The sequence below is a fragment of the Rhinolophus ferrumequinum genome, chromosome 8 (assembly GCF_004115265.2).
Source record: "Rhinolophus ferrumequinum isolate MPI-CBG mRhiFer1 chromosome 8, mRhiFer1_v1.p, whole genome shotgun sequence".
Lineage (NCBI taxonomy): Eukaryota > Metazoa > Chordata > Mammalia > Chiroptera > Rhinolophidae > Rhinolophus > Rhinolophus ferrumequinum.
The window spans coordinates 28,768,775-28,782,859 of record NC_046291.1 but is presented as its reverse complement, the minus strand read 5'-3'; the positions used below and the strand labels follow the sequence as shown (position 1 = coordinate 28,782,859).

General features: G+C 33.9%; 1 protein-coding gene across 7 annotated transcripts in view; it reads left to right on the top strand.

The window, feature by feature from the left end:
* NBEAL1 (neurobeachin like 1) overlaps window positions 1-14,085 on the top strand; it is a 153,103-nt gene that overhangs the window by 59,571 nt on the left and 79,447 nt on the right. For all 7 annotated transcript variants that reach the window (XM_033111730.1, XM_033111733.1, XM_033111734.1 and 4 more), the window contains 10 exons: window positions 477-609; window positions 1,238-1,357; window positions 4,651-4,954; window positions 7,134-7,219; window positions 8,849-8,938; window positions 11,384-11,552; window positions 11,997-12,130; window positions 12,658-12,817; window positions 12,947-13,049; window positions 13,660-13,816. In XM_033111730.1, coding sequence (XP_032967621.1) covers window positions 477-609; window positions 1,238-1,357; window positions 4,651-4,954; window positions 7,134-7,219; window positions 8,849-8,938; window positions 11,384-11,552; window positions 11,997-12,130; window positions 12,658-12,817; window positions 12,947-13,049; window positions 13,660-13,816 — 1,456 coding nt within the window. The remainder of the gene's footprint in view (window positions 1-476; window positions 610-1,237; window positions 1,358-4,650; window positions 4,955-7,133; window positions 7,220-8,848; window positions 8,939-11,383; window positions 11,553-11,996; window positions 12,131-12,657; window positions 12,818-12,946; window positions 13,050-13,659; window positions 13,817-14,085) is intronic.

Below are 14,085 nucleotides of genomic sequence, written 5' to 3'. Positions count from 1 at the left end.
TTCAATCTTAGTTGCAGGGGGCATTGCCCACCATCCCTTGCGGGACTCGAGGAGTTGAACCGGCAACCTTGTGGTTGAGAGCCCACTGGCCCATGTGGGAATCGAACCGGCATCCTTCGGAGTTAGGAGCATGGAGCTCCAACCGCCTGAGCCACCCAGCCCTTGCTTTTTGATTTTTAAGACCTTTGTTCACGCTTTCTGAATCTTATTTGGAAAAATTTTGAAGATTTGAAAGTTTATAGCTTTATTATAGTTTGCTGATGGAATTCCAGTTATAAGGCTACCTTTTACTCTTATGCCAAGAAAAGATTTAAAAATCATCTTTGAAGCAAGGTTGGACTGATGTGTGGCAATAGAATGTACGCACAGTGTGTTTGATAAAGCTACTCATGATAACATTATGGTTTTGTGTGCTTCAGTGATGATAAAACTGAACAACTAACTTCAGAAGTTCTGATAATAAATATTTTTGTTAGTTTTTTTACAGGAAGTGGCATGGGTTTTGAAGCTTTTATTACCCATTCAGGTATGCTGGTTGTAGCAGTATGCACGAAAAGAGAATATGCAACAGTTACTCTTCCTGACCACAGTTTCTGTGACTCCCTCTGGGTAAGGCTTTAGTGTCTCACATTTAGTTTCTTGATTCTTTCCTTTAAAAAACATATTTGGTGCATGTACATCAAGTGTTGTCAGCTGCTTTTTGAGAGTTGATTAATTTTCACTTTCTGTTCCTGTTGAAGTTCATCTATAGGGAGGTTAATACCATTTATCATCATCATTGTAAATTTCCCAGTAGTCATTTTTCTGCTAAAATATTAAAATGAAATGTTACGAGTTATTTCAAGTTTTCTCGAATCAAATATGATTTTGAATTTCAAATAAGTTGTTAAAATGCATAAATCGTTTAAAGTGCGTTTCTGTCGCTTTTCTTAAAATATAAAATGATTCTCGTTAGAAAAATTAATTTTAAAAAATACTCATAGACTTGAAAAGTGCAGAAAAGATACTGTTAGAATTGTGTGTAGATTTTCTAGAATAGACATAAGTGCTTTTAAAGTACTACAGAAAAAATGTTATTCACTTTGAGATCATCGTTTTTAATCGACATTTAGTTATGCTTAATCTTAAAGTTCTGCTATTCATATAAGCTTGTTATAGAGTAATATTCTGAAAACATCTGTCATTCCAAATACTTAATGTAATTTTCACTTTTTAAATATATGTTTTCCTTTATCAGCACAACGTAACCATAGTTCACATGCCTGGAAAAAGGCCCTTTGGTCAGAGCCTCGTCTATATTTATGACAATGGACAGCAGAAGGTCTCTGCTCCTCTCAGATTTCCTGCCATGAATGAAGTAAGTTCATCTAACCTACTCTTTTAATTTTAATTTTTTTTTTTTTTATTGGGGAATATTGGGGAATAGTGTGTTTTTCCAGGACTCATCAGCTCCATGTCAATCTAGTTGTGGGGGGCGCAGCTCAGCTCCAGGTCAAGTTGTTGTTCTCAGTCTAGTTGTGGAGGGCGTAACTCATTGGCCCATGGGGGAATCGAACTGACGACCTTGGTGTTATGAGCACTGCACTCTAACCACTGAGCAAACCAGCCGCCCCTGACCTACTTTTTTTTTTTTTTTGAGTCATTTTTCTGTGTTTTTTTTGTTTGTTTGTTTGTTTTAAAGATCTTATTGGGGACGGGGTACAGGACTTTATTGAGGAACAGTGTGTACTTCTAGGACTTTTTTCCAAGTCAAGTTGTTGTCCTTTCAGTCTTAATTATGGAGGATGCAGCTCAGCTCCAGATCCAGTGGCCGTTGTTAGTTGCAGGGGGTACAGCCCACCATCCCTTGCGGGACTCAAACCGTCAACCTTGTGTTTGAGACGATGTGCTCCAACCAACTGAGCCACCTGGGAGCTCAGCGGCAGCTCAGCTCAAGGTGCTGTGTTCAATCTTAGTTGCAGGGGGCGGAGCCCACCATCCCTTGCGGCACTCAAGGAATTGAACTGGTAACCTTGTGGTTGAGAGCTCACTGGCCCATGTGGGAATCGAACCAGCAGCCTTCAGAGTTAGGAGCATGGAGCTCCAACCGCCTGAGCCACCGGGCCAGCCCCTAACCTACTCTTTATGGGATCAATTGATTGAGAACTGTTGAAATTTTCAGTTTAATATAGAAGATTCTCTTCATTCTAAATGTGTGCCCATAAATTTTAGTGTTTCCTATGTACTAAGATATAGTAAGTTAATATTCTGTTAGCCTGTCATCATTAGATGAAATCAGACAACATCTAATAAAGAAAAACAATTCAAGGAAGAAACAGTATGGTTAAAGGCTTGAAAAAAGGCTTGTGAAGGAAAGCCAAAGAAATTGAATAAAGCAGAGCAAAGAATTGTTTAATAAAGCTCTCCAAGAATATGAAATACTTAGAGACTTATGATGGACTCATTTCCATCTCCATTAAATTTGAAACAATAATGAAGAAACTTTAAACTTTTACATTGTAGTTAGGCATAAGACAAAATGTGTTTAATAGACGAGGACTGCAGTGGGGCAGGCCGGTTTGGCTGCACCCGAGGGGCTGGGGAGGCGGGGACTTTTGGGAAGACAGCTGAGGGCTGGGATTGGGGGTGAATTTTGTTGTTTATTTTTAACTTGTGTATTGTCCTACTTACAGTTGAGCACATTTAGAACAAATGTGGGTTTGAACTTCGAAACTATTACTCTGTATATGTGGAATCCTATACTAGTGACTTAACTTTTTGGGTTTCATATTTCTCATCTTTGAATTGGAGATAATTATAACTGGCAGGGCTGTCGGGAGGATTAACAGACATATCTAACTTAACATTGTGCCCGATGCATAATAAGGGCTCAATAAATATTAGCCATTGATAAGAATAATAAAAACCAAGGGGCTGCACAATATAGGGAAAAGAGCTGACAAAGACCAAAGTCTACTCATGCTCCCCTGAACTCCTTTTTAACTTAGCCTGCCTTTTAGACTTTCATGGTTGTCTCTGCATTGTCCAATTTTAGCAAAGGTACTGCTAAGTCACTTGGACCAGAGCCCCCACCCTTCATATCTGGTTGGATTCTTCATCCTCCACCATCTGGGTAATGTCTGATCACCCTGGCCTAGTCAGTTTAGCCAGAATTCCCCTTATCCCTGACATTTCCTCCTAGTATTTTTCCATACACTGACCCCCCCAGTCTGCTCCTTGGTTATAAATTCCAACTTGCCCATGCCCTATTCATACTTGAGCCTAATCTCTCGCCCCCATTGAAAGATGCTATGTTAGTAGACCCTATATCTATTGAAATAGTCTTCCCTTGAATATGTCTTCTTTATCGTGTTGTTAAATAATTTGTTCTTCAAAAAAAATTATTTACTAGAATGACTCTTAAAGTACATTAATGTAAAAAATTTTTGAGAATATTTAGATAATTTTGAAAGGACCTTTTCTGAAGTTAAAGGAATGGATTGGATTACTTGGAATTACTTCCCAAGTTCTAGGATTCTAATTTCTTTCTTTCTTTTTTTTAATTTTTATTTAGTCAACAAACATTTCTTGAGCACTGGGGCTATATCAGTAGACAAAACAGACAAAATTCTGGCTTACATTTTGGTGGGGGGATATTGACAACATATATACATATATTTAGAGACAACTAAAAATATATAATATAGAATAAGATATATTTGTATATGATAAAACTATATGTGTGTGTATATATATATATATATATAATATATAATGTGTTAGAAAAGGATAAATGCTTTGATGAAAAATAAAACAATAAGGGGGATTGGGAGTTGCGAGGGGTTGTAGTTTTAAATTCGTTTTTAGGGAAGTGCCATTGAGAAGGTGTCCTTTAAATGAAGACCTACAGGAGATGAGGGAGTGAGTTGTGAAAGCATCTGGGGTATGATTATCCCAGGCAGAGGAAACAGCATGTGCTAGACCCGTGGGAAGAAGGGCCTGACATGTTTGCAGAGCAGCAAAGGAGTTTGTGTAGCTGGAGTGCCCTGAGTAAGATGACAAGTGGTAGGGAATGAGGTCAGAAGGAAGGTGCATAAGTGTTGGGGCAAGGGGGTGCCTTCCTTGGAAGTCATTGTAGGGACCTGGGTTTTACCGTGCATGAGGTGCTGCTCTGGATGGGATCTGTTTTCTGTCAATAGGATTCTAATTTCTTATTGCTGTTCATCTCAGTGACCTTTTCATGATAACCTGTAATTAGCATTATTATAATGATGTGTAATTCTCTGTTTATAAATTTGAAGGGGGAAAATTAAGTTTTCTCTATTTTTGAATATAAGTAAAATTGTTAAAAAACTTTTGTTAATATGTACTCATTAAAAATTCAAAAGTGTAAAAGGATATAAAGTGAGTTATAAAAGTAATGCATCCAAATCATGTAGGCCAAAGATAACGTCTGTAATGATTTCTTATATGTACACATGTGTACACATACGATCCGACAAATGTCTTTGTTTGCTTAATTTTATTTCATTTTAAATGAATGTAGAGATTTAATTAAAACTGTATTTTAATTAATTTCAATAATTATTAATATTAATTAATCAATATTGATAATTAATTGTAATTTTAATTAATTTTAATTAAATGTTTTCTTTATGTCTTAATTTTTAGCCTTTTATTTCTTGCTGCATTGGTTCAGCTGGGCAAAGAACCACCACTCCCCCACCATCCCAGATCCCAGATCCACCTTTTTCTTCTCCTATTACCCCTCATCGGACATCATTTGGAGGAATTCTGTCCTCAGCTTCCTGGGGAGGAACAATAGAAAAATCAAAATCGATTACCAAATTGATATCAGCGGGAACCCAAGACAGTGAATGGGGATGTCCCACATCTCTAGAGGGTCAGCTGGGGTCTGTTATCATCTTCTATGAAGCACTACAGCCTCCTCAAGTGAAGGCATTATATTTAGCAGGTGAGCATTTACAGTCATACTGTTTAAGTAAACTTAGTTTTTTTCTGTTGCCTAAATCTGAAAAGTGTATTTGTTATAATGGAAGATAAAAGGGAAGAAAAAGCCTATCACACACCATACCTTTTCCCCCCTTGGCTTTATTGAGATGTTATTTGACATACAACATACATATTTTTAAGGAATGCAGTAATGATTTGATACACATATATATTGCGAAATGATTGCCATTGTAGTTAACACCTCTGTCCCCTCTCATTATTACCATTTTTTATGCGTGTTGATGTTTAAGATCTACTTTCTTAATGACTTTCAAGTATATTGTACAGTATTATTAATTATAGTACACTGTACTTCTTTTGGTAGGCATAAATAAAGCAAATCTTTGGGAAATATTTCAAAAATCCATAAAGCTGTCCAGTATTAGTCCGTTATGACTGCCATGACAAAATACCATGCACTGGGTGGCTTAAACACTATTTTCTTATAATTTTGAAAGCTAAAATTCCAAGATCAAGTTTCAATCAGGCTTGATTTCAGGTGAGGTCTCTATTCCTAGCTGGTAGATGGCTGCCTTCGTGGCTATGCCCTCACGTGGAGTCTGTTCTCTGTATGTGTGCCAGAGATATCTCTGGTGTCTTTTCTTAAAAGGGGCTTTTTTGGATTAGGGCCTGACCCTTATGATGTCATTTATCCTTAATTACCTTAAAGACCTTATCTCCAAATATAGTCACATTAGGGGTTTACTTTCAACGTGAATTTGGGGGTACACAATTCAGTCTATAATACTTTTGATTTTAATAAATTGATGAAACAAAATATAAGCCTGTATTCATAAAAAGTTACATGACTGAGTCTAAAATTATGTGAGTCTTATTTAAAAGCTTGTGATTTTTATAACTTATATATTAATATACCTGAAGAATTCATGAAGGCAGTAGAATTAGGAGTCTTTAGATAAAATTATGAACGGTTTTTATTTTGGCTTTTTCTTTTGGCTATGATTTTAAATATACATGATTATTGGATCATAACTATTTTCAAAATTATATCTGTATTTTAGTAGATTGTTCAGGAGGTAAGCCTCTGAATAGTCATATATATTAACTCTGCACAATAGCTTATTATTTGTCAAAATTTCTTTTTTAGATTTCATGGGAGTTTTGAGGTGAATGAGACTGTCTAGACTTTCAAAGTTTAGAACCTTGTCATTACTTTAAAACTTACTAAAGTATTTGAAGTTGATATTCATAATCTAAATAAATTCCAAGTTAATAAATAATATAGTGTAATTATCACAGCTCTGTAGTTTGGATTTTGTTCTTACAACTTTTCCTACTTATAATTCTATTGTTATAAATAATAATTATTTATTGTATAGTGTTCGTAATGATCATTTTTAATGGCTGCATAATGTTATATTGGATTCATAATGCATGATTTACTTATGCATGATTTACTGTTTATAGTTTTTACTTATGCATGATTTACTGTTTATAGTTTTTAATGTTGACTAAACATCAAATGTTAAATATGATGAATCGTTCTACTTATTGGTTTTTTTACTTATTTTGATGGATATATTTATGATAAATTCCCAGGATAAGTTTTCAAAGTATGTGAATATTTTTATGGCTCTCAATACATGTTACATAATCAGTTTCCAAAAGATACATACCAATTGACAGTCCCTACCAGTAATATGTAAGTGTACCAGATTCGTCACAGCCTCACTAAGATGGAATGGTCTGTACTATCTCCTTCATGTTTTTGATGTAAAATGGAACCGTGTTTTAATTTGTATTTCTTCGATTTTTTTTTTTTTAGTTAAGAATTTTTCCTACTCATTTGCTATTCTGTTTCTAATTACTAATTATTTTGCTATTTTGTCTTATAAATTTGAGTTGGTTTATGTTAGATAATTTAATAAACTTTGTTATATTTGATATTATTAGTTTTATAAATTTCCTTTCTGTAGTGGAGGTTGATCCATCCCTCCCGACTTTTCTAGGTTTTGGGTAAACTGGAAGTGATATAAAAATAAAGTACATTTTGGCTAGTGTGTATTAACTGTGTTATATGAGTAGCTTCAAACAACTTAATTTTAAATTTTGTTCTGATTATACAGAACTGAAGAGGCCATAAGTATTCAATGATATGTGTGTGTATAAATAATTTACAGGTCCAAACTGTTTAAGCCCTTGGAAATTTCAAGAGTCTGACATGGCTGACCTGCCTGGTAATGTCCTTCTTCACTACACTGCAAAGGTCAGAGTAAATACATGGACTGTCCATTTAGTTGTAACTATGCTATGAACTAGAATTCCTTTTTAAATTTGTTTTGTCATTTCAGAGGGTAATTGAGAAAGAGAGGCTTGAAGTGCCATTAAAAATTATTAAAAATAAGTGCAATATAATTTTATGAACTTTTTTTTAGCTACCATTTATTTCGTGTTTACAATATATTAAGCTCTATGCTAAATGCTTCACATGTATTATTTCTTTTAATCTTCACAAAAGCTCTGAGGGTTATATGGCATTAACTGTATCTTTTCTAAACTCTAGTTTTCTGAAACTGAATAAAGATCAGTAATTTGCCTAGCCTAATAATTCTAGTGAATTGCCAGCCTGTTTAATGCATATCTTTAGCCACTATACAATATTTCTGTGTTGGAATTATGCACAAAATATAATGTGGGCACAAAGGAAGAGTGGTTTGTTCTTCCAGAGGTTAAATAGCATAGAAAGGTGGTTTGATTTGTGTTTTAACAGGTAAAGGATGAGAGAGGATGTGCAAGGCACAGCATGCACAGAATGTAAACCTAGGTTCTATGTGTATTTGAGTGCAGGGCACTAAGCAGGAGGCACAGGTGACTGGAAATGAGATTGGAGGACAAGTGGAGGCCAGGTCATAGCAAACCTCCTGTGCCAGGCATTGGATAGGATTTTAAGCAAAATAATAATATGATTAGGTTTGAATTTTAGAAAAAGGTCTCAAGCTGCAGAGTGAAAGTTGAATTAGAAGGATAGAAGACTGGAGGCAGCCAGACCACTAAGAGATTAGTCACAGACACACAAGTACTAAGGTAGTAACAGGAGAAAGACATTTCTGTCTCTAAGACTAATGTAGTTTACATTGAATTAAATGTAAGCTCAATTTGCATTTCTTTTATTAAAACAATTTTTCTCAATTGCATTAAGAGGAAAAAACAGTCACATCATCTGTGCTAACATTTGTAGGTTTCTTTTTTTCCTTTTGGAATGGGGATTAAATTCAAAGATGCTTCAATTCGCAAATTCAGAGACTGAATGGGAAGTTACCCACTTTATAAACCTTTTAGGAAGTTAACAGATAACTAAGTTTCTAGAGTTGCAGACTAAGCTCTTAATCTGAATATAACTAGAATTGTCAGTTACATGAGGGAAAATAGTGTCTTATGCCTGTGATTGGATTTTTGTAGTAGTAGTGTAATATATTTTTCTGTTTTGTGATTTTTATATCTCAGACTTTAGTCACAGTTTATGTGTATCATGAAATTGTGCCTAGGGAAGTACTAATGGGAATAAAACATTGAATTTTTTAAAAAGTCAAAAATCTGTTTGCTTATATTGGCTTAAAAGAGAAAATATTTTAAACTGTGATTGGTGAATAAATGTGATCGGTGAATAACAGATGACAAGCAGCAGTGACCTGCATTTGATGAGTGAGTACTTTAGGAATCTAGTCCTTGATTTTTTAAAGAGACAGAGAACAGTAATACTAAATATTTTAGGCATCTTATCACTGACTATACTATGTACCTTTTAAGTATATGGTGAAGTGTTCCATATATAGTTAGATTTGGGTTTTGTCTTCATTGTGCTTAGTTGTTGGCCATATTTTTCTTTTATTCTTAGGCCTGTAAAAATTCAATCTGCCTTGATTTATCTACTAATTGTTTGCATGGAAGGTTAACAGGAAACAAAGTAGTGAACTGGGACATTAAGGTAAGTTAATGAAAAATGAAGGACAACATATTATGTAAGTTTATGGGTACTTTAGAAGAGTTTAATTTTCAGCATCACCAGGTTCAGCTGAATAACAAGGCCTGGTTAAAATGCTTGCAGGCAAGATACACAGTTTGAAGCATGAACAAACAAGTAGTTGAATGACTGGAATTTGCTTAAAACTATGTAGTGAAGCATAGTTTTTAAACTATACCATGAGTTTAACACTTCATGAGAAAAATATACTGTCTTAGTTAATTGCTCCACTTTTGAAGGTATTTAATCCCTAAAAGTATGTGGCAGATTTCAACCCCTTCTAACCTTCTCAGAGACTTCGTTGATTATCCCTTTTCTCTTGAATTACACACTTCTCTCTGTCTGTGGTCTCCTGTCCATCCGCTTTAAACAAACTCAGATCTTTCCTCTCAGAGGTTAAGGAGTCATTTTCCTCTTCCTCACGTGCCCCTCTAACTATAATGTCTTGTCTGCCTGTTTTATGTACCTCATATTTTTGTCTCAACTGGACATTATGTCTTGCTTCTATCTAGAGGCCTTTATTTACTTTCTTAGACTGAGTTAACTGCTCTTATCATGGGTTCCTGTAGCACTTTATCACTTACTGTTGTGAATAGTGACTATTTGCTTCTTTGATTCTCCAGTAGTCCTTAGCAACTTCAAAGGAGAGACCACCCCTTTTTTCACAGGTCCCTGGCTCAGAAATATGTAATAACATCGGCCACTGAGTAATTAAATTAGTAAATGCTGTTTGGGCTAAAATGAAAGACTTTTTTTTTTCATTAAAGTTTATTGGGGTGACAATGGTTCCTATTTCTAAAATATACTACTGTTTTCTTAAAAGATATCTTAAATAGAATTTATAGCTTAAATAAAATCATAAGAAACATAAGAGTATAGGGAACTTGCTGGTAAATCAGCAAATAACACCTTTATCTTCTAGTCACTTAACACCAATCAAATATGCTTATTCTTTCAATGGAGCAGAAAACATTAAGATGATTTAGCCTACGTAAAAATGAATCCAGGGGTGGCCGGATGGCTCAGTTGGTTAATGCGAGCCCTCAACAATAAGGTTGCCGATTCAATTCCCACCTGGGATGGTGGGCTGCGCCCCCTGCAACTAAAGTTTGAAAACGGTGACTGGATTTGGAGCTGAGCTGCACCTTCCACAACTAGATTGAAGGACTATGACTTGAAGCTGATGGGCCCTGGAGAAACACACTGTTCCCCGATTAAAAAAAAATGAATCCATCAATTAGTATTAATCTCATGTTACTTGTGGGGTATAAAACTTTTCTGTCTTTGACTTTGAGAGAAGAACACATATTCTTACCTGTTAGAATAGTAAGATTTACGATGTGTTTGTCAATTCATAAGTTAACTTTTGCTATCACTTGTAAGATTGGTTTTACAAGGCTAGTTCTATGTATTACTTATATGTTGAAAACTGATTATTTATGCCATACATTATACTTGAAAATCAAAGCAATCTTTGTTGCCTTGAGTTACAGCTATATGGAAATCAAAAAGAACAGAATTATTAAGAAAAAGACTACTGCATTTTTATATTGCAGCAAAATCAAAGACAAAAAAGTTAAGTGAAATGACAACTGGGGAAAAAATACTTGCCATCCAAAAAGCTAATTTACTTACTACATAAAACCCTTAAAAATCAATATGAAAAACAGGCAAAGAATATGAAGAGGTTACTTACAAACTTAAGCTGGGTCTACATGACAATTCACAACATTGTAGCCATTAGTAATAACTAACCTTACATAGCACTCACTGTATGTCAGACACTAGGCACTTTTCATATATTAGTTTACTTAATAACAACTTTATAAAGTGGGAACTAATACTATTCTCATTTTACAGATGAAGAAACTGAGGCAGAGAAGAGACATTAATAACATGTCAAAGGATTTTGAATATATTTTGTTATGCTATCCAAAATAGTCACTTTGAACTTTGGTTGAAGCCACCCACTTCACCTTTTTTGTTAACTTAAAGTAGAGGAGTCAGTTGTAGTTCTACTACCAAATACATTCTTTTTTTCCATGATTTATTCTCCTGTTCATTATGCCTGATTACCTTGTGACAGTTTCCTCTTACATCATTAGTGTTACATTATCAAGTCACCTTATGAGGTCATGTTTGGATTGCCTATGTTTGAAATTTCTAAGCTTTGGAAAACAAAGGTACAGTAAAAATGGTCTGGCCTAGTCTCTCCTGAGTATTGATTGTGGTGCCTCCTGAAGCTGCTCTTTAAAGCATATGCCCATACAAGGTTTTCTTTAGCTTAGACTATCCTATACATTGCCTAAAGATTTAGTAAATTATATAACCTCTTACATGCTGTGTAGATATTAAATGAAAAAATTGCCTATGTTTTATAAGATTAAAAATTGTAATTTTCTTTTTCAGGACATCATAAACTGCGTAGGTGGATTAAATGTACTCTTTCCTCTATTGGAACAAATTAGCCACTCCAGTGAAGGACAGATTTTTGAAGGAATGAATGAAAGAACAGTTTCTGAATTGATGACACCTGTAGAAGGAGATTGGGTGGTATTGACCTCCACAAAGGCATCAGGTATTAAAATGAAATTAATTCAAAATAGTCATTGAGAAATTTGAGAATTAATTGAAAAATAGATTAAAATGTCTTGCTACCATTAGGAAGAAACTTAACCATTTGTAGCTGAAGCAGCCCATCCCTAACTTTACTAATGTAGTTCAGGAAGTTCCTATATCTGTGGTCAGAAAACTTGTGATGTTGGTTTTACTCTTGATTATCCTTAGTTTGTATGCTTAGTGGAAATATGACAACATTGTTAAATATGGTAGAGAAAATATTTACATGCGCATAGAAGTGTATAGTATACAATTGCTGCTTTTTCTGGTATTTGTGTTCTACAAGAGACCTTTGGAGGCTAATTCCTGAACCAAATTCTTTTTGTTACAATGTGCATTATGATATAGAAAATGTGATATAAAAGTGATTAATTATGATAATAACATGTTCACAATTCCACAGAGTCAAGACTAGAGAGAAGTTTAGTTGCAACATTTATATTGATTATGAAACACTTTATTCAAAGACATCCTATTAACCAGGACAATCTTATTCACTCCCATGGAGTTTCCACTCTTGGTGCCTTACTTCAGAAGGTGAGCTAGTCTAATGTTATGTAGGTATGGCTGATGATCGTAATTAGCAGTTAGTGTTGGAATTTCTTGCTAACATATAAATACATCTTTTTGAAATTACTCTATTATTGCTTAAGTTGTGTTAGTGGATATAATTTATTTTACAAGTAGATTTATAAACTTCTGTTTTTGTATATATGTGTGTATATATGTGTGTGTACATACACAAACACACACACAAAACCACTTTAAAAATTTCTATTGAATTACTTTATACAATTACTTATCTTACATAACACTGTATGATTTTTGAAATACAGGACCTTGTTAGTATTGGTATTTTGGATATTGGATCAATTTAAGACTTTTATTTTAAGATTATGACATTAAGAAAATACATTCTGGCATTATTGCAGAAAAATTAATGTTTAAATTGTTTATATTTTTCTAACCAAGATTTTTATATTTAGTAGATGTCCTGAATAAATTATAGCTTACTGACAATTTAAACTGAACTTTACAGAACTCTTCTTCTGTTTGGATTTCAGGTGCCAACCACCTTGATGGATGTTAATGTATTGATGGCAATTCAATTACTAATTGAACAAGTATCATTAGAGAAAAATATGCAGCTCTTACAACAAATGTATCAGTATTTACTCTTTGACTTTCGTATTTGGAACCGTGGAGATTTTCCCTTTCGAATCGGTGAGAGCAGGCTGTTGATAAATTTTAACTATAATAAATAACTATAATAACATTGGTTAATAACATTGTATAACTACACGTGTGACTTTACTTTAGCTATATCATTTAAGAGTGAACTTTCTGTTTTAGGTCATATACAGTATCTATCCACCATCATCAAAGACAGCAGGAGAGTTTTCCGAAAGAAGTATGGTGTGCAGTTTCTCCTAGATATGCTTAGGATTTATTATGGGTATGATGTCCTTACATCTTCTCAGTTTGATACTGTTTTCTGCCTGCTACTTGATTGGAACATCTAGATTGTTTATTTTCCAGCAATTTTAATATTCTTTAACTTCAGCGAGGCAGAATAGTGTGGAGGTTAAAATGATGAACAATGGATCATATACATTGGGTTTGAATCTTGTGTTTCATTAATTGTCCAGCTGTAGATAACTTACTCAACTTTCCTGCACTTAAGTTTTCTGGCCTATGACAAGGAGATAATGAAACTGACATCCTGTGGTTGTTTTGAGGATTAAAATAAATGAGTTAATAATGAATAAAGCACTTAGAACTATTTGCCAAATAGGGAGTGTTGCATAAATATAAGTTGTTTTAACAATTTATGTTTTTGGTATTGAAACTCCTAATTTCAAAAGGTTTTCCTTAAATAGAAAAAGAAGCCAAAAATACCAAGAATTCTTTTTTTTATTAGATTTATTGGGGTTAATAACATTGTATCATGAATTCTAATAATTACATATAAACATCTTTTTTAAACTATGAATTCTTTCATATAAAAAAGTACAAAAATATAAACATTTGAATTTCAATTCTTGCACTTTTACTTTCTCTTTCAGGAGTGATTGTAAATATAGTGAGCTGTCTGTAGATGATATTCGAACAATAAGGACTTCTTTGTATGGACTAATTAAATATTTTCTGTGCAAAGGTGGAACTCATGAAGAAATACAAAGTATTATGGGTTTCATAGCTGCTATTAATGAAGAAGAACAGGTATTATGTCAGAGATAAGTCTGGTTTTTCTTTTTAACATTTGTTTCTATATCATCTTTTAAACGTATACATCTATAATAAACATATTTTAAGATTAAATGTATATAGTGTCACATACAATATTACACAGTTAAAGAAGTAAATTTTATCTCCTAACTGAAAGTTTGACAAACTAGATGGCAGTATAATAAAATATTTTAATGAATTAGAAAGTAGTACCATGTTTCCCCGAAAATAAGACCTAGCCGCACCATCGGCTCTAATGCATC